The 23567-nt window shown below is 43.0% G+C and overlaps 1 protein-coding gene across 4 annotated transcripts; it reads left to right on the top strand.

The window, feature by feature from the left end:
• The first annotated feature begins 195 nt into the window (after positions 1-195).
• plekhm2 (pleckstrin homology domain containing, family M (with RUN domain) member 2) lies at positions 196-23155 on the top strand. 4 transcript variants are annotated; one of them, XM_055931774.1, is made up of 20 exons: positions 196-919; positions 2041-2147; positions 2266-2375; positions 2822-2921; positions 3026-3113; positions 3363-3528; positions 3989-4042; positions 5283-5556; positions 10497-11357; positions 11780-11849; positions 12402-12492; positions 14346-14410; positions 15174-15262; positions 15515-15647; positions 15972-16162; positions 17085-17150; positions 17483-17642; positions 18526-18705; positions 19384-19500; positions 19660-23155. In XM_055931774.1, exons 1-20 carry the CDS (start codon positions 860-862, stop codon positions 19795-19797), a joined length of 3120 nt encoding a protein of 1039 aa, XP_055787749.1. In that variant the 5' UTR covers positions 196-859; the 3' UTR covers positions 19798-23155. The 4 variants fall into 4 exon arrangements, with proteins under 4 accessions (XP_055787749.1, XP_055787748.1, XP_055787751.1 ...); XM_055931773.1 differs by having other exon boundaries at positions 17483-17648; XM_055931776.1 differs by lacking the exon at positions 3989-4042.
• The last annotated feature ends 412 nt before the right edge of the window (positions 23156-23567 follow it).

Here is a 23567-nt window from a genome sequence, read left to right as displayed (position 1 = left end):
TGATAAAATCTGTTTCTATGGTAAGCCTAACATGTTTTCAACTACTAGAAAGTTAAACAAGTCCTTGAAAGCTACAATAAAATGTTGACATGACATTATTAGTCAATAACATATCCTGCAGCTGGACAGGGCAGAACATATATTACAATTAATTTTGTTGCGAAAATATCAGTTCCTACATCTGTCTACCATCATTTTGTTGGTTGTGACGTTGGTGTGTCACGAGCTCATTGACAGGCGGTTAGTGACGTAGACCTTGAAATGGGTTATCTGCTGAGCTTATCATTGTCAATAACTTAATTCCTCCACTAGACTAAACATTGAGCTTGAACTTGCTCATGGTCTCGCAATTTCACAATGATAAGTTTATCTACAGTAAAAGTAAGTTTGAAGAAGTGCATGTATTGAAGAACAATTTGGATATTAAAGTACTGGGTAGCTAGCTACACCGAAAGTGTATGCAACCTATGACAGCGGGAGATTCATTCTCTAGCGCTAAGGTAACTCGTTGGCTAGATAGCGAGCAAGCTAACGTGTTAGCCAGTTTAGTTGAATAGTCATTCGAGGCGTTTCCGAGGCTAGTAATGAGACCGTAGCTAGCTAACGTCAGCTAGGAAACTAGTCAACGTTAGTAGCTAGCGCTTGCCATTGTCTTGTGTGCTAGTTTAACTACGGAAACGTTAATACGTTATCGTTACCTGCTTGCTTGATGTTGTATGCTAGCCAATTACTGTACCAGCATTAAATATATATGGCTAGCTAGCTTAGCTATTAGTTGTCTAGCTTTGAGAACATAAACAGACCACATCGAGACTTCTGGGAATCAGCTGACAGCTGCAGGCAGCCAAATAGACCAGTGATGGACCAACTCAAAGTGAAGGACCGAATATTGGAAAACATTTCTTTGTCTGTCAAGAAGGTAAGACTGATATTAAGTCTCGTATGCACACATTCTTCATGCTAGCATGATTAGCTAAATAACTGATTTGAAGACGGTAAACATGACTATTACCCTAAGGTATGTCGCAGGCGTAAAAATAAACGCATGCTAGGATAAGTAGGCCTGGTTCATGAAAGAAAAACCGTTGATGACTGTAAGGTCCTTGAAGATTGTTTAGTTAGCTAACAAATATGGATTGAGTATATCAACATGGGTGTTTTGTTTACTAGCTAACGTCACTAGTATTGAATTGGTTAGTCGAGACATTCAATGGCTGGTGAAAACAAAGCACAGCAGCACTAACCCTGCTGACTCCTGACTGCCGCATATCGATACTGTCATGTAATAAACTGTTGCTTCTAAAAGAAATTGTCATTGTCGATTCAGCGACCCTTATGTAGCTAACTAGGTCTATTTGAAGGACAACATATTGTTGTTAATTTTCCAAACACATGTCAATAAACTTGCTTAAGATAAACATGAGTACTGTGAAAACATTGACATTCAGTATTTGACTTCTAGGTGTCTTCATAAATTAGGCTGAACCCTGTTTGAATGTTGACATTCATCCTTTGCATAAACCTGTGCAGTGTGGTAACATTGAGTCCCATCCTTCCAAAGTATTTGCACTGTGCCAGATGACCACTGCTTTATAGACCTTGCCTGATATGATATTCAAATCATCTCCTGCCTATATTTGGTTAATTCCTGTCCCCAGTCTGTCTTGTGGTCACATTACCATCAGGGGACTGGAATTTATTACATTTCTACATTCCAGTATATTCAGTCAGTGCTGTTTAACTGGTCCTTTCTGAGGTGACGAACAAAAGTCTGATTAATTTAAGTTAGTCATGGTAATACCATTTAGGGGATCAGATATACTGTAGCATTTAACCAATTTCAGGCTCCATACCCCCATCAAAGCCTATACTGTATCCTTAGACAGACATTGCACAATCATGCTTGTCAGCTGTCAATATTTGATGCATGTGGTACTCCTCTCAGGGTCTCATGACTGGGGAAGAAATCACCATATTTCTAGTTTGGTTGTGGGCCTACTTACTCACATCAGTTCCACCTGCTTTGTGCCTTGACTGCAGTTGCAGAGTTACTTTGCTGCCTGTGAGGATGAAACTCCAGCTATCCGGAATCACGACCGGGTCCTACAGCGGTTGTGTGAGCACCTCGACCATGCTCTGCTCTATGGGTAAGAAGACTGAGAGAGACAAATCTTCTCAGTACTTTGATACATCCTAACTCTGACATTGTCTGTGATTGTACGTTTTGAACTATGTTCTTCAACTCTCCTGTTTTGTGCATTGCAGGCTGCAGGATATCTCCTCAGGTTATTGGGTCCTGGTTCTACACTTCACCCGCAGGGAAGCGGTCCGGCAGATAGACGAGCTCCAGCGCATAGCAACCAACCTTGGGCGAAGTAAGAACACAACAATTTTCACCACATCTTACGCACACATTCACATCAGCCTTGTGGGCAACTTAAGAGACAAACATTTCATAGTAGTAAACACTAATACACACATACATGCCATTTCTGTAAATAAATTCATACACTCCGATTTACTGTCATAATGTGAACGACATTTGTTAGTGGTTTGGCAAATGTAAGTTCCTCTTGTGTCACATGCCAGAAATGTAGCACAAGACTGCTGTTATTTGAGGTCAGGATTACAGTAATTACCACTGTGGTTTGCACATGTTTGCTTCTCTTTTTACAGAGAGGTTTCTTTGTAGGCCTACCTGTTTGACTTATTTGCAAGTTCAGGCAGGAAAGAAAGAATAGAGGGTACTTGTAAAAATGATCTACTTATGCCCATGTCCCTCGTACTGAGCAATTATTTTTCTGTTGTCTTTTCTGTGCAGGTCGTGCCTGGTTATACCTAGCACTGAGTGAGAGCTCCTTAGAAAGCTACCTCCGTCTCTTCCAAGAGAACGAAGGATTGCTGCAGAAGTATTACTTCAAGTGAGTCTTCTGACCTAAAGAGCATCATATTATGCCTTTTGACTAATGCATGTAGCTAGTCTCCTTATTGTAAATACATCATTTGCTTTGAATCTCTCCCCCAGAAATGCATTGGTATGCAGCCATGATCACCTCACACTCTTCCTCACTTTGGTGTCGGGACTGGAGTTCATTCGCTTTGATCTGGAGTTGGTCAGTATTAGACAGTTGTTTGAAACCATTAGAATTCACATCAATACCCCTAATTTACAAAAGTCCAACAGTTCAATGTTCAGGCTTTATTGTAACAAAAGAAGGTACAACTTGGCTTAACCAAAGAATGTAAACAGAGTACATGGTTGGTGCATAAAACCAATATATAATTCAGTCAAAAAAGAGACATGTATAATGTAATATCAACAACACTCTCAAACCTCCATTGTTTTGTTTTCTGGGTGTTAGGATGTCCCGTACTTGGACGTGGCCCCCTACATGCCGGAGTACTACAAGCCCCAGAACCTTCTGGACTTTGAGGAGCGTCTCCCAAGCTCGGACAGCCTGTCCCTGCACTCTTTCACCTCCACCAACCTGGAATGGGATGACAGCGCCATCGCCCCGTCCAGCGAAGGTCAGGGGCTCCAACTTTCTCTGTCTTGCTTTCTCTTTCTCCACCTCGGTTTCAGTCTCCACCCACTCCGTCTTATGCGGTGCATTAAGCCTAATTCATAGGCTGGTGTGTCAAGTAATGGGGTGTTGATGCTGAAGTTGGATCGGTCAGGTTAACCCGTTGTGGCTCATGGGTTATTACGTAGAAATAATAGTCTAGTGCTCACATTGAATTCATTTTCTATGAGCCCCCCCATACAGTGTGGTGTGAATGTTTTCATACAGTATCTCTCATCACTTTCCACAAACCATTGGGTCTTCATTTTTTTATTGTAGTCTTCTGTCTGCCTTGCCATACCTGTGTCTGTTATCATCATGTGTATCATATTTCTCTCATATGTCATGTTTTCAGTTTGTGCCATTGTCTCTTGTCTCTCGGGCCTTCCTGTTCTAATGTTGAGTCTTATCCCTCCTTTTTTTAGATTATGATTTCGGTGACATCTTCCCCGTGTTGCAGCCAAGTGCAGACTGGGAAGGTGGGACATGGTTTCCCCTCCCCTATCCTTCCTCCCTCTCTGTGTCCGTCCTCACCTCTCCTGCCACCCCCTTCCCCGTCTCACAGCATCATGCATGTCCTCCATCCCACTGTGTGTGCTGAATGCATGCTGGTCCTCTGTATGTAGCCAGTGGTTTAATTGGAGTATCTTAATTGCAATATTAATACTGATAAAGAACAAGCAGCTATCTAAAGCTAAGAGGGAATGGTAGAGAAAGGAATCAAAGGGCTTTTGATTAATCTACTGCTAGTTTCTTGGGAAGTAGGCAAAATGGATTGGTAATGCTTTTACACTTGTCTTTGAAGACACTACTGAATCAAGCATCACTCCTCAATATCATTACATTTGTAGAGTATGACAGGAGGAATTGCATAATGATGCCTAGATGTACATTTTTTTCATATATAATTTTAGGGGCATTTTGTGCTCACCTTTATGCAATAAATTATGATATGGCACTATTGCCAACATTTAATACAATTTATGGCCAGGTAAGTTATTTTCTATGCAGAAATTTCTATGCACTGGTGAATTGTTAGATGTTGTCAATCATGTTTTAATGAACCACGCAACATGTTTCTCTTTGAAGATGTGATCCTAAAGCTAATGCAGCATTGATGTGGAATATTACTAATGAGAGCTGCATTGCCTGATGCAAATGGTACTCACTCTGTCTGGTGTCTACTGGCATATATGTGGAATATTCTCTTTCTCTCTGTGGAAACATTCGAATGCATGTATTTGGTCTAGGTTCAACCCAGCCTTTATAGCTTTTGTCACCAACTGTAGCGTGTAGCACTGCATTCATTCACCTGACATAGGCTAAATAGTTTAATTTAAGTATTATTTATCCAAGCAAGTCCTGGTATGTTGCATTGATTGACTTCAACAACATCAATTAGGCACCTAATTTGAACAGATAATGAAACATCCTAAATCTATTTAATAAACGCTTGTGCCGTTATGTATACTTTATGAACTATATTTTACAGTAAGCTATGGTAGGAGGGTTTAGCCAAGGCCTTTGTCACTTGACAAGCTTATGTCTGTCTTCCTGCCTGTGTGACCTTCTCACGCGTGTGTGCTTCTCACCCCTGTTCCAGCCAAAGCACCAGTATCTATTCTCATTAATTTAAACCCAGAGTGTGATTAGTAGCCTGTGGCATACTGTACATGTGACTGTTCTGCTATTCATTTGACTGTGTGTGTCCCTCCATAGAGGGTGACCTCACCGACCCAGTCAGCTGTCCTCGCTCAAATGCCTCAGACCCTCAGACGGTCTTCAGTGATTCTGTGATTCTCCGAGCAGCCGCTGCCGGCATCACAGTGAGGGGAACGCCGCCGCCCCGCAGCCCCACCTTCAGACACAACCCCTTCAACGAGTACTCGGACACCAACACCTCGGCCGACATTACACCTGTCCACACAGCCAGCTGCCACCACGACACCAGGGACGACATGGAGAGCACCAGCAACGAGCTAGAGGTTATCAGGTACAGCACACACCCCTAACATTAGCCTCTGTGGCTAAAACTACATGGGAATTAGCCTAGTTAGGTGGTTATCCTTTTATGTTACCCATACTTTTCTCAGCCTCAATACAGAGCTTGGAGTTGTTGAATCCAATTGGCACATTATCACTTAATCTCGATGTCTGTAAGCTAAAGTTATCAGATCAACAAAGCCCTCAGACACCCGACAAGGCCCAAATCCCCGTCATTTGAATGAAGAAGAGACGGAATTATCGGGGACGTAGGTCGGGGTGCCTTGTAAGGATCAGTCATTAGAGGTGGATTATCAACTCGCCGTCGGATCCTTACAAGGCACCCCGACCCACTATTAGCCAACGTGCATTGTAAAATAAAATGGATGATATTCAATCAAGACTATCTTACCAACGGGACATTAAAAACTGTAATAACTTATGTTTCAGTCGTGGCTGAACGACGACCCAGATAACATACATCTAGCTGGGTTTTCGGTGAATCGGCAAGATAGAACAGCTGCCTCCGGTAAGACAAGGGGTGGTGGTCAGTGTCTTTGCAAATAACAGCTGGTGCACGAAGTACCAAGTACTTAATATTAAAGAAGTCTCGAGGTTTTGCTCGCCTGAGGTAGAGTATGTCATGATAAGCTGTAGACCACACTATTTACCAAGAGTTTTCATCTATATTTTTCATAGCTGTCTATTTACCACCATAAACCGTTGCGGGCACTAAGACTGTATAAGGCCATAAGCAAACAAGAAAATTATATTCCAGAGGTGGCAATCCTAGTGGCCAGGGACTTTAATGCAGGGAAACTAATTTCTACCAGCATGTTACATGTGCAACCAGAGAAAAATAAAAAACTCTAGACCACCTTTACTCCACACACAGAGATGCGTACAAAGCTCTCCTTCGCCCTCCATTTAGCAAATCTGACCATAATTATATCCTCCTGATACCTATTTACAAGCAAAAACTAAAACAGGAAGTACCAGTGACTCGCTCAATACAGAAGTGGTCAAATGACGCAGATGCTAAACTACAGGACTGGTTTGCTAGCACAGACTAGGGATATGTTCTGCGACTCTTCCGATGGCATTGAGGAGTACACCACATCAGTCACTGGCTTCATCAATAAGTGCATCTCACATACATTCCCCAACCAGAAGCCATGGATTACAGGCAACATATGCACTGAGCTAAAGGGTAGAGCTGCCGCTTTCAAGGAGCGGGACTCTAACCCGGACGCTTATAAGAAATCCCGCTATGCCCTCCGACAAAGCGTCAATACAGTACAAAGATTGAATCATACTACACCGGCTCCGACGCTCGTCGGATGTGGCAGGGCTTGCAAACTATCACGGACTACAAGGTAAGCACAGCCGCGAGCTACCCAGTGACATGAGCCTACCATACGAGCTAAATGACTTCTATGCTAGCTTTGAGGCAAGCAAAACTGAAGCATGCATGAGAGCATCAGCTGTTCCGGACGACTGTGTGATCACGCTCTCCGTAGGCAATGTAAGTAAGACCTTTAAACAGGTCAACATTCACAAGGCCGCAGAGCAAGACATATTACCGGGACGTGTTCTCCAAGCATGCACTGACCAACTGGAAACTGTCTTCACTGACATTTTCAACCTGTCCCTGACCAAGTCTGTATTACCAACATGTTTCAAGCAGACCACCATAGTCCCTGTTCCCAAGAACACCAAGGTAACCTGCCTAAATGACTACAGACCCGTAGCACTCACGTCTGTAGCCATGAAGTGCTTTGAAAGGATGGTCATGGCTCACATCAACACCATTATCCCAGAAACCCTAGATCCACTCCAATTTGCATACCTCCCCAACAGATCCACAGATGATGCCATCTCTATTGCACTCCACACTGCCCTTTCCCACCTGGACAAAAGGCACACCTATGTGAGAATGCTATTCATTGACTGACTACAGCTCAGCGTTCAACACCATAGTGCCCTCAAAGCTCATCACTAAGCAAAGGACCCTAGGACTAAACACCTCTCTCTGCAACTAGATCCAGGACTACCTAACGGGCCACCCCCAGGTGGTAAGGGTAGGTAACAACATGCTGATCCTCAATGTCCTCAGTGTCCTCCTGTACTCCCTGTTCACCCATGATTGCATGGCCAAGCACGACTCCCAACACCATCAAGTTTGCAGCCGACACAACAGTGGTAGGCCTGTTCACCGACAACGATGAGACAGCCTATAAGGAGGAGGTCAGAGACCTGGCAGTGTGGTGCCAGGATAACAACAGGAAACTACAGGAAAAGGAGAACTGAGCACGCCCCCATTCTCATTGACAGGGCTGTAGTGGAGCATGTTGAGAGCTTCAAGTTCCTTGGTGTCCACATCACCAATGAACTATCATGGTCCAAACATACCAAGACAGTCGTAAAGAGGGCATGACAACGCCTATTTCTCCTCAGGAGACTGAAAAGATGTGGAATGGGTCCTCAGATCCTCAAAAAGTTCTACAGCTGCACCATCGAGAGCATCCTGACTGGTTGCATCACTGCCTGGTATGGCAACTGCTTGGACTCCGACCGGAAGGCACTGCAGAGGGTAATTCGTACGCACAGTGCATCATTCAGGCCAAGCTTCCTGTTATCCAGGACCTTTATACCAGGCGGTGTCAGAGGAAGGCCCTAAAAATTGCCAAAGACTCCAGCCACCCTAGTCATAGACTGTTCTCTCAGGTACCGCATGGCAAGCGGTACCAGAGCACCAAGTCTAGGTCCAAAAGGCTTCTACCCCCAAGCCATAAGACTCCTAAACGGCTAATCAAATGGCAACCCGGACTATTTGCATTGTCCCCCCCCTCCCACCCCATTTGTACGCTGCTGCTACTCTCTGTTTATTAGCTATGCATTTTCACTTTACCTCTACCTACATATTACCTCAAACAACCTGTGCCCCCGCACATTGACTCTGTACTGGTACCCCCTGTATATAGCCTCGTTACTGTTGCTCTTTAATTATTTGTTATTTTTCCATTTTCTTTTTACTTCAGTTTATTTTAGTAAATACTTTCTTAACACTTATTTTTCTTAACTGCATTGTTGGTTAAGGGCTTGTAAGTAAGCATTTCACTTAGGGATGCACGATATATCGGTGAGCATATCGGAAGATATTAGCTAATAATGGCAACATTGGCATTGACCCGATGTCAAAGCTCACGTGCATACCTATACAACGTAGTTAGATGACGTAATGACGCCACGAAAAGTACAGCGCTACACAGAACAAAAGAAGAAAAATACTAAGCACACACTTCCAACAACTAAATAAGTTCAAGTCGAGCAGTCATTTGAAAGAGTAATAAAGTTTCAGCGAGACAACTCAACGTCAATCCATTAACGCCAAGATAATGGAATTCATTGCCCTTGACAATCAACCGTTCTCTGTCGTGGATGATGTTGGCTTTCGTCGACTGGTCGAGCACCGGTACAGACTACCAAGTATTTGCTATTTTTCAGATGTTGCCCTACTGGAGTTATACAGTGTTGTTGAAACACATCCATGAGCTACTTGCTATGGGCGTGCGTCCCTGCTATTAGCTTCACGACTGACATTTGAACCAGTGATGTCAGCCCCATGAGCATGCTGATTCTGACAGCACAGTGGGTCGACGAGGATTTCCCAGGTGGCGCAGTGGTCTAGAGCACTGCATCGCAGTGCTAGCTGTGCCACCAGAGTCTCTGGGTTCACGCCCAGGCTCTGCCGCAGCCGGCCGCGACCGGGAGGTCTGTGGGGCGACGCACAATTGGCTTAGCGTCGTCCGGGTCCGGGTTAGGGAGGGTTTGGCCGGTAGGGATATGTGGATATTGTAAAGTGTAAAGTGTGTAAAGTGTATATTGTAAAGTGGTTGTTACACTGGATATCATAAGGTGAATGCACCAATTTGTAAGTCGCTCTGGATAAGAGCGTCTGCTAAATGACTTAAATGTAAATGTAGAAAAGCCGTATTGCTTGCTCAAGAATGTGCTGGTTCTCATACCGCTGCTGCCATTTCAATGGCATTTGAGAACATGTTTGAAACTTGGAAACATTAACATACTCCTAGCTCCAAACAACTGACTCGAGAAATAAGCTGATCAACTACGTCTGCAGCAGACGTGATACCCTCTGTCATGGCATTTAAACGTCTGCTCAACAAAACTGCCGACACAGACCGTGGGGTTAAAACTTACAAAAGTACTCGAGGCTGTGAACAAGCGATTCAGTGGCATTCTCTCTGAGCCTCTACTGTGTCGGTACAAGGACAGCTACTTTGATGCAGACAAGAAACAGGGTTTACGTGAAATGTTACATACACAGCTGGACAAGATGGAAACGGGGGACATACGTAAATGCCAACAAAATGCGTTTTTGGTGTGTGTGTGTGTTATTTAACTAGGCAAGTCAGTTTAGAACAAATTGTTATTTACAATGACGGCCTACCCTGGCCAAACCCGGACGATGCTGGGCCAATTGTGCGCTGCCCTACGAGACTCCCAACCACGGCCGGATGTGATACAGCCTGGATTCGAACCAGGGACTGTAGTGAGAGCTTTTTGCCCTGAGATGCAGTGCCTTAGACCGCTGTGTGTGTGAGAACTTTTAAACTGTACTAGAATGCTTAAAAGGCTGCAAAAATCTTTCAAATCTGTTATTGGTATCGGGGTTTTTGGCAAGGAAAATATCGGTATCGGCCAAAAATGCCATATCGGTGCATCCCAAATTTCACTGTCAGGTCTACACCTGTTGTATTCGGCGCATGTGACAAATAAATATTTGATTTGATTTATTGGCACACACATACAGGTCAGCAAGCCTTGTAGCTCTATGGCTTGGAAAATATGATTGTTAATTTATACAATGGGCCCAGGAAGAGTACACATGAACAACCCATTATGACGTGGTTGTTTCTTTTCCACCAGGATGGCCAGACGAAGGAAGCCATCCAAGAAGCGCTGTAGCGTGAAAAGCTCCACAGTGAGCGGTGACCAGAACAATGTGGCCTTCGCGCAGGCGGAGGCAGACGACAGAGCCCCGGCTGGATGTGAGGGACCAGAAGGAGACACCTGGAGCCCCTCTGTGGGGTTGCCGCAGGGCTCAGGGGCCGAGACGGTGAGGAGGAGCAGCAGGAGGGAGACAGGGGAGGAGGAGGAGTCAGAGGGCCTCCTGCGGCTTCCTGAGATGACCGACACCTCCATGGACAGCGTTGGCCAGCCCCTACGTGACGTCATGGACCGGCTCAACGGTGCTCTGGATGGGGGGAAGACCTGGGGGCGACCAGCTGAAGAAGAAGAAGAGGGGGAGAAAACCCAGCAGAGTTCCCTCCCCAAAAGGCCCTCCCCCGCCAGCCTTGAAGCCAGCCCGCAGCCCCCGGGGCAGCAGCCCTTTCGAGGGGATTCGATGGGTGAGCCGCCTAACCCAGAAGCCAGGGTCCCCCCCCTGCTGCGCCCTGCTCTGGCCCCGAGTCCCAACTTCCTGCAGGCCCCCCCGGCTCCTGCAGACTTTTACTGCTTTACCCCCCACAGTCCAGACGCTGCTGCCCTGCGTAGTGGCCACCATGACACTGTAGGGCATGGTCAGTCGCAGGCTCTTCTTGGTGGCCATGAAGTTGAGGCAGAGGCACCGCCAGGACAGGACCCCTCCCTAGAGGAGGAAGAGTGTGATGAGGAGGAAAAGGATGAGGCAGTAATGGTTGAGAATGGATTGGCTGCTGGAGAAACTGAAGAGGAGACGGAAGAGGACAGGCTCAGGCCAACGGAAAACTCTCATCCTGCAGAATTCAAGTGAGTTGAGGGTTACTTAACACATTTTTAGGTGAACCATGAATTAAACCTTTTTTTAATGGTGCAATATGTCGAATTTACCTGAGCTGATTTTTGGTTTCTAAAATGTTTTAATGTCCGCCTGATTTCAGTTTGTGACATAACAAGCAATGTATAGTGTAGAGAATCATTGTACCATCTAAACCGCTAAGAAAAACATTTTTAATAACCAGAAATATAGTTTATAATATTGCTGTATGAAGCTGATATGAGTAAAATGAAACTTACGGAGGGGAAGCAATCATAATGAAAGATGTATAATTCACATTTCTATCTGAAATCAGTCAGGTCGTATACCAAGTTAAACAATGGACCTTTTAAGCCTTTTTTTTGGGGCAATACTTTAGCCACAGTGGTGTGCTGATTCTGTGTGGCCGTTTCAGGGTGGACAACAATCACCTGCTGCTGCTCATGATCCACGTCTTCAGAGAGAACGAGGAGCAGCTCTTCAAGGTAAGCCTCTGTTTCACTGTGGTATATTATGTTGGGTGGAGGGGGAGGGGGTTGTAAACACTCCCTGTCATGGATTTAACAATAGTGGAATTTCCCTCCAGCCAATGCTTCCCTCCAATCCAAAGCATTTCAATCCTTGAAAGGGAGTGTGCAACAGCACACTAGGAGAAGCATGGAGAATCTGGACGCTGTCACAACCATGTCCATTCTGAATACATATCTAGGGGAAAAGTATTCAAATGTATTGGTGAATCAACAAGCACTATTAGTATGCTTTGCAGTGTATTTTGAATTTATATTGAACCTTTATTTAACTAGGCAAGTCAGTTAAGACCAAATTCTTATTTACAATGACGGCCAAACCCTAACCCGGATGACACTGGGCCAATTGTGCGCCACCCTATAGGACTCCAAATCACGGCCAGTTGTGATACAGCCTGGAATCGAACCAGGGTCTGCAGTGACGCCTCTAGCACTGAGATGCAGTGCCTTAGACCGCTGTGCCACTCGGGAGCGGTGCAGTCCTGAGTGTTTAGTTCTGTCTGTTCCCAGATGGTGAGGATGAGCACAGGTCACATGGAGGGGAACTTGCAGCCTCTCTACCTGCTGCTGACTGACTGTTACATCTACCTGCTGAGGAAAGGTGAGGGTTTACTGCTCATCACGCTCTCAGATACTCTCTTTCTTACTGTTTCTATCTATATCTCTCTCTCTGTCTCTCTGTCTTTGTGTGATGGTCATTACATTTATATTTAATGGCTGCCTTTGACTTTGCTTGTCATGCTCTATCCTATCTATCTACAGTGCATTTGGAAAGTATTCAGACCACTTGACTTTTACACATTTTGTTACGTTACAGCCTTATTCTAAAATGGATGAAATAAAAAAAAATCTCATCAATCTACACAATACCCCATAATTACATAGGAAAAAATGGTTTTTAGAAAATTTGCAGAATGTATTAAAAATAAGAAACAGAAATACCTTATTTACATAAGTATTCAGACCCTTTGCTATGAGACTCAAAATTGAGCTCAGGTGCATCCTGTTTCCATTGATCATTCTTGATGTTTCTACAACGTGATTGGAGTCCACCTGTGGTAAATTTTATTGATTGGACATGATTTGGAAAGGCACACCTGTATATTTAAGTTCCCACTTTTGACAGTGCGTGTCAGAGCAAACACCAAGCCATGAGGTCAAAGGAATTGTCCGTAGAGCTCCAAGACAGGATTCTGTTGAGGGGCAGATCTGGGGAAGGGTACCAAAACATTTCTGCACGATTGAAGGTCCCCAAAAACACAGTGGCCTCCATCATTCTTAAATTGAAGAAGTTTGGAAACACCAAGACACCGACTAGAGCTGGCTGCCCAGCCATACTGACCAATCGGGGAGAAAGACTTTGTTCAGGGAGGTGACTAAGAACCCGACGGTCACTCTGACAGAGCTCCAGAGTTCCTCTGTGGAGATGGGAGAATCTTCCAGAAGGACAACCATCTGCAGCACTCCACCAGTCAGGCCTTTATGGTAGAGTGGCCAGATGGAAGCCACTCCTCAGTAAAAGGATGGAAGCCACTCCTCAGACACATGACAGCCCACTTGGAGATTGCCAAAAGGCACCTAAAAGACTCTCAGACCATGAGAAACAAGATTCTCTGGTCTGAAGAAACCAAGATTAAACTATTTGGCCTGAATGCCAAGCGTCACGTCTTGAGGAAACCTGACATCATCCCTAGGGTGAAGCATTGTGGTGGCAGCATCATGCTGTGGGGATGTTTTTCAGCGGCAGGGACTGCGAGACTAGTCAGGGTCGAGGGAAAGATGAACAGAGCAAATACAGAGAGATCCTTGATGAAAACCTGTTCCAGAGCGCTCAGGACCTCAGACTGGGGCAAAGGTTCACCTTCCAACAAGACAACGACCCTAAGCACACAGCCAAGAAAACGCAGGAGTGGCTTCGGGACAAGTCTCTTATTGTCCTTGAGTGGCCCAGCCTGAGCCTAGACTTGAACCTGATCTAGCATCTCTGGAGAGACCTGAAAATAGCTGTGCAGCGACGCTCCCCATCAAACCTGACAGACCTTGAGAGGATCTGCAGAGAAGAATGGAAGAAACTTCCCAAATACAGGTGTGCCAAGCTTGTAGCGTCATACCCAAGAACACTCAAGGCTGTAATTGCTGCCAAAGGTTCTTCAACAAAGTACTGAGTACTTTCCAAATGCACTGTAGATAGATAGGACAGAGCGTGACAAGCAATGTCAAAAGGCAGCCATTAAATATAAATATTTTACTCTGACTTGTGTAAATGTGATATTTCAGTTGTTTTTGCATTGTCATTATGGGGTATTGTAATCAATTTTAGAATTAGGCTGTAACGTAACAAGATGTGGAAAAAGTCAAGGGGTCTGAATTCTTTCCAAATGCACTGTAGCTGTCTGTCTCTGTCTGTCTGTTCATCCCACACTCAAACGCTCTCTCTCTCTCTTGCTCTTTCAGGTGCAGCGGAAAAGCCCTATACAGTAGAGGATGCCATCTCTTACAATGAGTTGGACTTCGTCTCTGTAAGTTGTCTATACTGCTGGGATATGTTGTCTAGTGTCAGGATTGTCGAATAGCTGCCGAATGGCTGCAAGGACACAATAGTTTTTCTTCAAGTTTTAGCTTTAGGGTTGTCTTGGTCAATGTTTAGCTTCAGGGTCACAGTGTCACAACGTTCATGAGGTCAGATGGTTCATGATGATTTTACTAGGTTCACGTTGTTCCAGTCATTGTTTATGGGAATTCCAACAGGGCCGACAATCATGCAACCAATTTGAAAACCGTTGATTCTGTGACTTTCTGTCATTCAACTGTCTGTCATTCAAATGTTCAAATGCAAATTGTAGTAGATCTTTTATAGACATATGTGCAGCGGTAGCAATTTACTAAAAGTAAAATCCCAATGATTATTTTATGGACTAGTCTTGTAATGAGTTTAATTTTCCAAATAGTGTTGATGCCACCATATAACTTTAGGCTATGAAGTACTTTGGACTGTATGAGGGAAGTGCATGAAAGAAGCCTTGAAGGGATACTTTGGGATTTTGGCTATGAGGCCCTTTTTATTTACTTCGATTAAGTCCGATGAACTGACTCTGGGGAAGTGACCGGAAGTCTATGGGTATAAAAAATGAAAAGATGGCTTTTATATTGCACATTGCTGCAACAAGACCTTCACCTAAAAAGCTGATAGACAGAAGAGGGGAAAATGACAAGAAGGAAGAGTTACTGTCAATGTCCAGTCCACTAAGTTGTGCTGTGTTATTGTCCCTGTCCGTCTCTCAGGTGGGCTTGGACCAGCAGACATTCCTGCTTGTGTGCACCAACAGAAGACGGCAGTTCCTCCTGGACACGGCCGACTCATCGCTTACTGTGTGAGTGCCTCCTCTCCTCTGCTCTCTGTCCTTCTCCCTGGCGGCATCTCCATAGTCTAAAGTGTCTTCCTTTCCTCCATCTGTGCTAATTCTAAAGGACTGGACTGTGGAAAGCAACTTCCTAGTTGGCATGCTCTCACTTATGTTTCCATATCAGTACGGATGAAGGAGAAGAGAAGCAGAATAAGTCACTCTTTATCCCTCTCTCTTCTAACCCACCATCCTCTTTTTTTTCTTCTCTCTCTTCCCCAGATGTTTTTTGGCAGCCCTGACGTCGGCCATGATAAAGGGGTGCAGGGAGCCCCCCTACCCCTCTGTGCTGACCGACGCCACCATGGAGAAACTGGCCCTCACCAAGTTTGTCTCCCAGGAGTCCCACTGTGAGGTGAGGACCACTACTTTTTGCTGTCTCACTTAGCTGGGCCTGCACACATCCATAATTTCTAAAATATACAAATAAAGACATTTCATTTTGAAAGAATGCCTGTATACTGATTTTATGCTCTCATGAAATGAAGACTTATTTTGATTGGAATCACATTACAATACACACTTAACTCTCATCAATTATGGATCTAATGGAGTGGTTATAGGCATAGCTATGACTAGCCACAGACATCACCAACTCAATCAGTATGCTCAACACATGTACAGCAATGTGTAATAGACAAGGGATACACTTGTGTAATGACCCGTTGTGTCTGTGTAGGTATCTCAAGTGCTCATCCGCCTGTATTCTTTGGTCCACTGGGAAGACCCCATGGATGTGACTCTGGCCACACAGACAGCCCTAGTGGGCGCTGGGGACTCGTCCAGCACTAAAGAGGGCCCCCTACTCTACAGAGCATGCACCACCTACCTGGGCAAGGAGCTGTGGAAGAGCTGTTACCTCGTACTGAGGTATGTATTGGCAGCCATAGGCTTTTAGAGGAATAATATGCTGAAATCACTCTGCCATTGCCTAGTTGCTAAAGTTCTAAACTGATTGCCTAATTTCTGTTTATGTGATGAAACAAGCAGTGTAGAGTATCATTGTAACGTCTAAACCTCTGTGTAATATATTTTCAATAACCAAAAATATTGTATCTTTAGCTGTTTGAAGCTGGTGTACAAAACCAAAAGTAAAAAAAGACGCAAAAACAAAAGTTAAGGATGGTAAGCATAAAAATAATGCCCATAAAACAGATCTATCGCTTATAAGACTTTCAATGAGAATGAAGGATCTATAACTCACATTTCTGTGTGAATTTGGTTGGGTTGCCCACAAAGCTACATATTGCACCTTTAATAAACCCATATAATAAGACATCATACAGGCTCGTACTTGCTTATAACAAATAATAAAGCATTGTACCTGGATGCGTTTTTCAGGAAGTGTTACTGATATATCTGCCTTCTATTACGTTTGTTATAGAATGTTATGTGTAACGTTACTTGAACAGGTTGAAGCACAGCTACAGTACCCTTATAAAATGTAACACATTCCTGTTCTTATTTTAATGTAACTGCAATATTCAATGTAATAATATAATTATACATTTGCACATTTCATTGTGCTCAAAGCAATATAAACTGGGATGTTCAAGCCCTGGATGCTGATTGGCTGAAAGCCTTGGTATATGAGGCCATATACCACAGGTATAAAGCAAAACTACTTATTTACTGTTTTAATTACATTGGTAACCTTTTTAAAATGGCAATAAGGCACCTCAGGGGTTTGGGGGGCTAACGGCTTAGCCGTAGTATATTGTCCATATACCACACCCCTTGAGCATTATTGCTTAAATATATGTCATTATGTGTTCCTCTTGTCCTTGTTTAGCAAAGGGGTTCTCTACCAGTATACAGAGAAGACTGATGGGACACCACTAATGTCCATCACTATGGGGTAAGGCATGCATGCTGTGTTACTGCTCATCCTCCAACATGTGTGTTGTGTCTGTTTATGATGGGATAATTTCCACAAGGGAATGGATCTGTGACTAGAGCTTTTATGGATCAAGTTGTTTGGACAAATGCACTGGGTTCAAACGTAGGTGATTGCACTTATTTTGCTGAATTTTCCAAAGTCATAATTTGATGAAATACCCATAGTTGGGTATCTATCGCTATGAAAATATATATTTTTTGTAAATAGTAGGCTATTATTGACTTTAACTATTTTCATTGTTGTTTGACCATCTTCTGTGTGCTCTCTCCCACCCTTCCTCGCTCTCTCAGGGGTGAGTACTGCGGAGGTTGCCGGCGCTCCAACAGCACAGAGCAGCCTCATGCCTTCCAGGTGATCCTGACAGAGCGGCCTCCTCTGGAGCTGAGCGCCGACAATGAGGGAGACGTGGCCGACTGGATGCTGGTGCTCTGCCAGTCTGTCTCCAAAGGGGTGAGGGTGAGGGCATACACACACACGCTGCACTCTGACACAGATACACACTGCACCGTGAGAATAATGAGTGAGCATGGCTGACCGTGCAGATTTTGCCATGCTATAGCCATGAGGGGAAGAAAACCCTACTCGATTAAAAACATATTTTTGCATGAACTGTCCCACACCATGCCATTCCCTATCTCCCAACAGTGAGTTCAGTTCCTCAAGGTTCAATCAAAGATTCACTGCAGAAAAGTGATCTTTCTCTGATTTTAAAATCAGAAATATGTTTGTTTTCATTTAGTTCAGGGTTTTTTCTGCCAATATTGTTGTTGTTTTTGTACCGTCTGTCCAAACTTTTTTTAAATATTGTTTTTATACAAACATTTCCGGGATAGAAAAAGGTTTTCAGTGTAACTTTATATCGTTTTAATCGTTTAAGTTATGTCAATCATAATGGCCCTAATATACTTTTTCAAAAAGATCTTTGAGAACGAACAATATTTTTGCCATGGCATGGGCCCCCATTGATTTTATGTTTGAGTCACTCGGATAGCATAAGCCATGGCAAAATGTGTAGAATTGCAGGAAATTAGCTTTAAAATAGCACATTTTGTCTCGGCCCCATGGAAAGATCTGTAGAATTGCAGGAAATTTGCTTTAAAAGCTACATTTTGCAGCCAACAGGAGGGCCTCTAAAACCGCATCATTGGCCACGACCCTGCCACGCCCACCACCTAAGCCAGATTTTGGTCCAGAAAAAAACATGTCGTTTTAACAGTAGCTCTGAAATACATAGGCTAACTATATCTGTTTTTAACAATAAATTAGACTGGTTTCCCTATATCACCCCCCACCATAGCTGTTTTTATTCTTTAAACCTCCCTTCTGTCTTCAGGTGATCCCCCAGGGCGTGGCCCCCACACCATGTATTCCTTGTTGCCTGGTGGTGACAAACAGGAAGCTGCTGACATGCCATCAGGACTGCCAGACTAGCTTCTTCCGCTCACTGGGCGGAGCTGATCTCTCTGATGTCACTGCTGTCAGCCTGGAGGACGACAAAGAGTACTGTGTTGTTGTGAGTCACCTCATGCCTGCCTTGTCCTCACTTGCCTGTGCCCTCTAGTCTTTTCTCTTTGTCTCAATTATAATTGAATTTGTTCTATTGAACATGCCACCACTATAAAATAATTTTAATTATATGAAGAATCTTGTAGATCAGTGTTTTCCAAACTTTGTTTGTAGTCCCGTACTCCTTCAAACATTCAACCTCCAGCTGTCTACCCCCTCTTGCACCAGGGTCAGCGCACTTTAAAATTTTGTTTTTTACCATCATTGTAAGCCTGCCACACACACACTATACGATACATTTATTAAACATAAGAATGAGGGTGAGTTTTTGTCACAATCCGGCTCGTGGAAAGTCAAGAGCTCTTATATGACCAGGGCACAAATAATAATATAATAATCAATAATGTTGCTCTTTATTTAACCATCTTACATATAAAACCTTATTTGTTAATCGAAAATTGTGAATAACTCACCACAGGTGAATGAGAAGGGTGTGCTTGAAAGGATGCTCATAACTTTGCAATGTTGGGTTGTATTGGGTAGTCTGTCTTAAATAATTTTCCAGACACAGTCACAGTCTGTCAGTTTGAATTGCTTAACTGAACTCTCTCTTATGCTTTACTCTCTCTCTCTGTATCTCTCTTGCCATAATTATTATTGTTATTATTATTATCTCTGTGTATAGGAGTTTGCAGTGGACAGGGCACAGTTCCTGCCTCCCTGGGTGTTGTACTTCAGCGGATGTGGGGAGAGAGACCGCCTGCTGGAGGCGCTAGAGAGTGCCTGGAGAGACATTTTCCAGGTAAGGGAGAGAAGGATCAAAGAGGAAGAGTTTTGAGACAGGCAAGGATCACAGTAAAGAAGGATCAGCTCAATAACATGATTTCCCTGTGTCTCTGTCCCTCTCTTGCTCTCTTTGTCTCCCGCACTTTCTTTTCAACCCTCTTTTCTTGTGATCCAGGTATGTCTGCCTCGTAGGAGGGTGTCAGAGCCGTTGGTGCAGAAGCGTTGTGGCGAGGCCTTGGCTCTGATGAGGAGCGCCTGGCAGAGAAGTGACAGCCTGGCCCGGGGACGTGCCCAGAGAGAGCCCTGGTGCTGACAGGTGGATGGACAGATAGGACAAAAGGCTTTCACTAACACTCCTATCTATTCCTACTCTACACATTTGGGTCGTAGTCAATTGCATTCAAATGTTATCAATTCTGCAAGTGAATAGAAAATGTACCATTATTTTCTATGTGGATTTGTTCAATTGTCAAATTTAATTTCAACTGGGTGACTGAGTTTGAATGGAATTCACACCAAACCTGTTACATATAATTATGACAACAGCCATATAGATAGAGGGAAGCGCACTCTCCGTTGTGCGTACATTATGGAGAGTATACGTTAAGTTAAGCATATGAGGACGTGTCTTCATGGGATGTTGCGAGACAGACAGCAGTTTGAATCTCTGTTCACACTCCTGGCCTTGCACATGTATGTAGGGCTGTGACAGTCACGGCATTTTGGATGACTGTTATTGGTCAGGCAAATGACTGCGGTCACTGTTATAATCGTTTGAGTAGCAAAATGTTTTTTATATATATATTTTTTTTAAACACTCATTTTCTCCTCTCCTTTGCTCCTTACTGCATGTGCTGCTGCTGCAGAGGGGGGGGGGGGGGGTCATTGCCTAGGCAACTAAAGACTGTTGCTAAAACGTCTTGCTTGTTTCAGCAAGGAGCGACAAAGTTTCATCATGTTGTAAAGAGTCCATGTTACCTCTGAAACAGACTCAACTGCACAATGCCTGTGGTCCTGTCTTCAGTCAGCTCATTTAATGTAAAAAATACATATTTTTTTACCATTATTTTATTTTCATGACTGTATTTATCCATAATCGTCAGTTACACAATTACACGGTAGTTGTGCCAGCCCTATATGTATGTATGTTCTCCTTGACTTTCCTCTTGTCGTTGAGTCGGACGTTATTGGAGGAGGTGCACTCGTTATAGAATAAGACGTCACTCACATATGATGTTCTTTTGGACCTTAACCACCACACTACATGTATAGTGCGTATGTAAAGCGCGGTAAAGTATTGACTTATATTTTTATCAATCCTTACGCAAATGTACATTGCCCATCTTTCCATGAATCTAGACCTACATTGATTTCGTCTTGTATAGGTTTGTCAAATACCTCAAACAAAACCCTTCTCTCCCATGCAAAGGTTGTGATAGTTATTCTTCAGTCACTTGAAGTGGCATACACTATTAGTTACAGCACTAATCTCTTTCCTTTGTCGGCCATCTTGGTTTACCACTGGGTTTTCCACCTTTTAGTTATGTTGGGTTGGATGGTCAAAGTTAGTATTAAAGTATCAGAGTGGAGAATGGTCTAACCTAGCATGGATACACTTTTAACAAGAAGGTTGAGAGGAGAGAGTAACTTGCTGTTGAATGTGAGATTGCACATTGCTTTTGGGTTTCAGCCGTGGTGATTTTATTTGAGGGTACTGATACGTTCATTGGGGTTCTATGCGAAGTTCATGTTCAGTGCTGCTTTTAAATATAAGCGTAAATAGTTGTTCATTTGTAAGACGACTTGTTATGTGAGTATAATTGTATGCAATTTATAAAGAGGATATATTTGCTTTTATTTTTGCGTGGTTTGTTCTAATCATTTGGCACACCTCTATCCTTTATGAGGGGAGTGTTTGTCATTGCATGTGTTGCAAGTGGCCGGGTCAAGATGTGGGATATGTCAATGTTAGTGTGTTCTACAACAGGTGGAGGCATCAGTGCATCCCTACTTTATTGCACAACCTGTAGTTTTATTGCTCTGGAAACTCTGTTGTGCAATGACAGACCATTGCTTTTAGTCCAGTAGTTATAGTACAACCAGTCCATTTGCATTAGTAAATGAAGAAAAAGCAGTTTGACTAGAGATGACACTACTTTATTCATATGACTTGTCATCACATTAATCCAATTTACCCCTTACAATGTATCCCCCACATAATTAAATGCAAATCCATTTGTTTAACAATGTAGCTAATTATTTATGTAGGCATGTTATGTGAAAGTAAGATTTTTGTGTTGCTGTTGACAAGGGGGGAATTTATCCAATGCCATGGCTATCCTGGAATTGCTCAAGGGCAGAGTGATGCTAAGACTCAGATTTGTAACTTTAAAATGTATGCCAAACAAAAACCAGTGATTGCAAAGTTAAACAAACCATACAACTCTGCACAAGGACTACATTTAACTATTTCCACAGAACATTTGACAAAAACACATCTACTTGAACAGTAAATGTGTTTGTCAAATTTTCAATTAACATTTTTAAAAGTCGTCGTTGTGGTCTGTTTAATTTTGCAATCCGTTTTTTTGTTCACCATAAGATTTTTTTTAAGTGAAAAATCTGAGTCTCAGGATCACTCTGTTACTGTGGAATTTCCCTCAATCATCAGGAGAAGGTTTCTGGAGGCTTTCAGTTTCATTGCCTGTTGCTCCTAATAAGCATGTGTTCTTTTTCATTACCTTAATTTGATTGGCGATAATGTCCTCAAGCCCTGTTTTGACCAAATAAAGCACTACTCTTGAATGTGGCCTTATACTGCTGCTGGCTTCTAATCGAACATGATTAAAAATCAGTTAAATTAATTTGCTGGGTTGTGAATACACAATGTGTGTTCCCTGTCCTCCATTTGCATTATAGTAATAGGCATAATTACTAAAGATTCTCTGCTTTGAGCATTTTAAGTGCCACGTGGTCTTGCCTCTATTCTACTGTTTCTGTAGGCGTGGGAAGCCGACATCCCAGAATTTTGCATCTCAGGTTAGAAATGTTACAAATAATTTATATGTAGTAGCCTAGATCCCATGCAGAAAAGACCCAACATCTCAAGCCAGAGAAACCATGTCCTCCATTTTAGTTTCAACTGACTTCCGTCATTTTATATCCCCTTTCTTTTGTTGGTACTTATCCCTTAGTTTTCTAAGCAGTGGAGTTAGAGAGCTCACTGGAAGTAAGAATGTTGAAAATTATGTTCTAGAGAAATGTACAATTGCGATACTTAAGTATTTGAAAGGTTTGTTTATATGATTGAGGAAAGGAAATATGAAGCATCTTGGATTCATATCCAGAGTTAAGTGAAGTTTGTCTTTATGAACAGTAATTTAAATGTTGGACATTGCTGGCCAATGGTGGATTACTTCTTTTGATTGACTACTTGTGAAAATAAAATTGTTTTTACGTTTGTTTTTATATCTATATATATTCTTTGTATTATGTTTAGCTGTCTTTTTTTATTTGAAATGTATAAAACTATTGGGATTGCTCTATTGTATGATAACCCGGGATCATCACACTAAAACCTGCATGTATTTGGTGTTTTTATATTGCTAATAACAAATGTACAAAAAAAACTTGTGAATAGAACAACATGAATAAAGAAATTCAAACCATAACTTTTCAACAACTAGTCTTTGTTTTAATGACCTTAACACAGGTGTTCTATGCTAAGTTATTGAACAAAGTCCCTGCCGTCTGTGGATGCCTGGCTTGTAACTGTGGAGAGTAAGGACTAGGCTAGTCTCAGCAGCCTTTTTTTGATTTCCTGTTTTGCTTCGGTTTAATTTTGCTGTGTTTTTGTTTGGATTTTAGTTTCTTTGAAATTAATATTAGGCACCTTTGGGTCTTTGGAAGCGCTATCTAAATCCCATGTATCTATGTAACAGTTATTAACTGTGGTTACTACTAAAGCATTCTTGTGATCAACACTATGAGGGATACCATGTCCAGAAGCCCCCACAACCCCTTGGAACTTGTAGTTCAGTTTTGTATCAAGCTGCACTGAGCAGCTTGATACAAAACTTGATA

Source organism: Salvelinus fontinalis, chromosome 8 (assembly GCF_029448725.1).
Source record: "Salvelinus fontinalis isolate EN_2023a chromosome 8, ASM2944872v1, whole genome shotgun sequence".
In the NCBI taxonomy this organism is placed as follows: Eukaryota; Metazoa; Chordata; class Actinopteri; order Salmoniformes; family Salmonidae; genus Salvelinus; species Salvelinus fontinalis.
The sequence above is the reverse complement of the archived record's forward strand: the minus strand, read 5'-3'. Positions and strand labels throughout refer to the sequence as shown.

Bases quoted from the DNA above. Each gene is read 5' to 3' on its own strand.
- plekhm2 (XM_055931773.1), top strand. From the start codon at position 860: ATGGACCAACTCAAAGTGAAGGACCGAATATTGGAAAACATTTCTTTG. The intron at 2,922-3,025 runs GTGAGTCTTCTG...TCTCTCCCCCAG, and splicing joins CTGCAGAAGTATTACTTCAA to AAATGCATTGGTATGCAGCC. The intron at 18,706-19,383 runs GTGAGTCACCTC...CTCTGTGTATAG, and splicing joins ACAAAGAGTACTGTGTTGTT to GAGTTTGCAGTGGACAGGGC.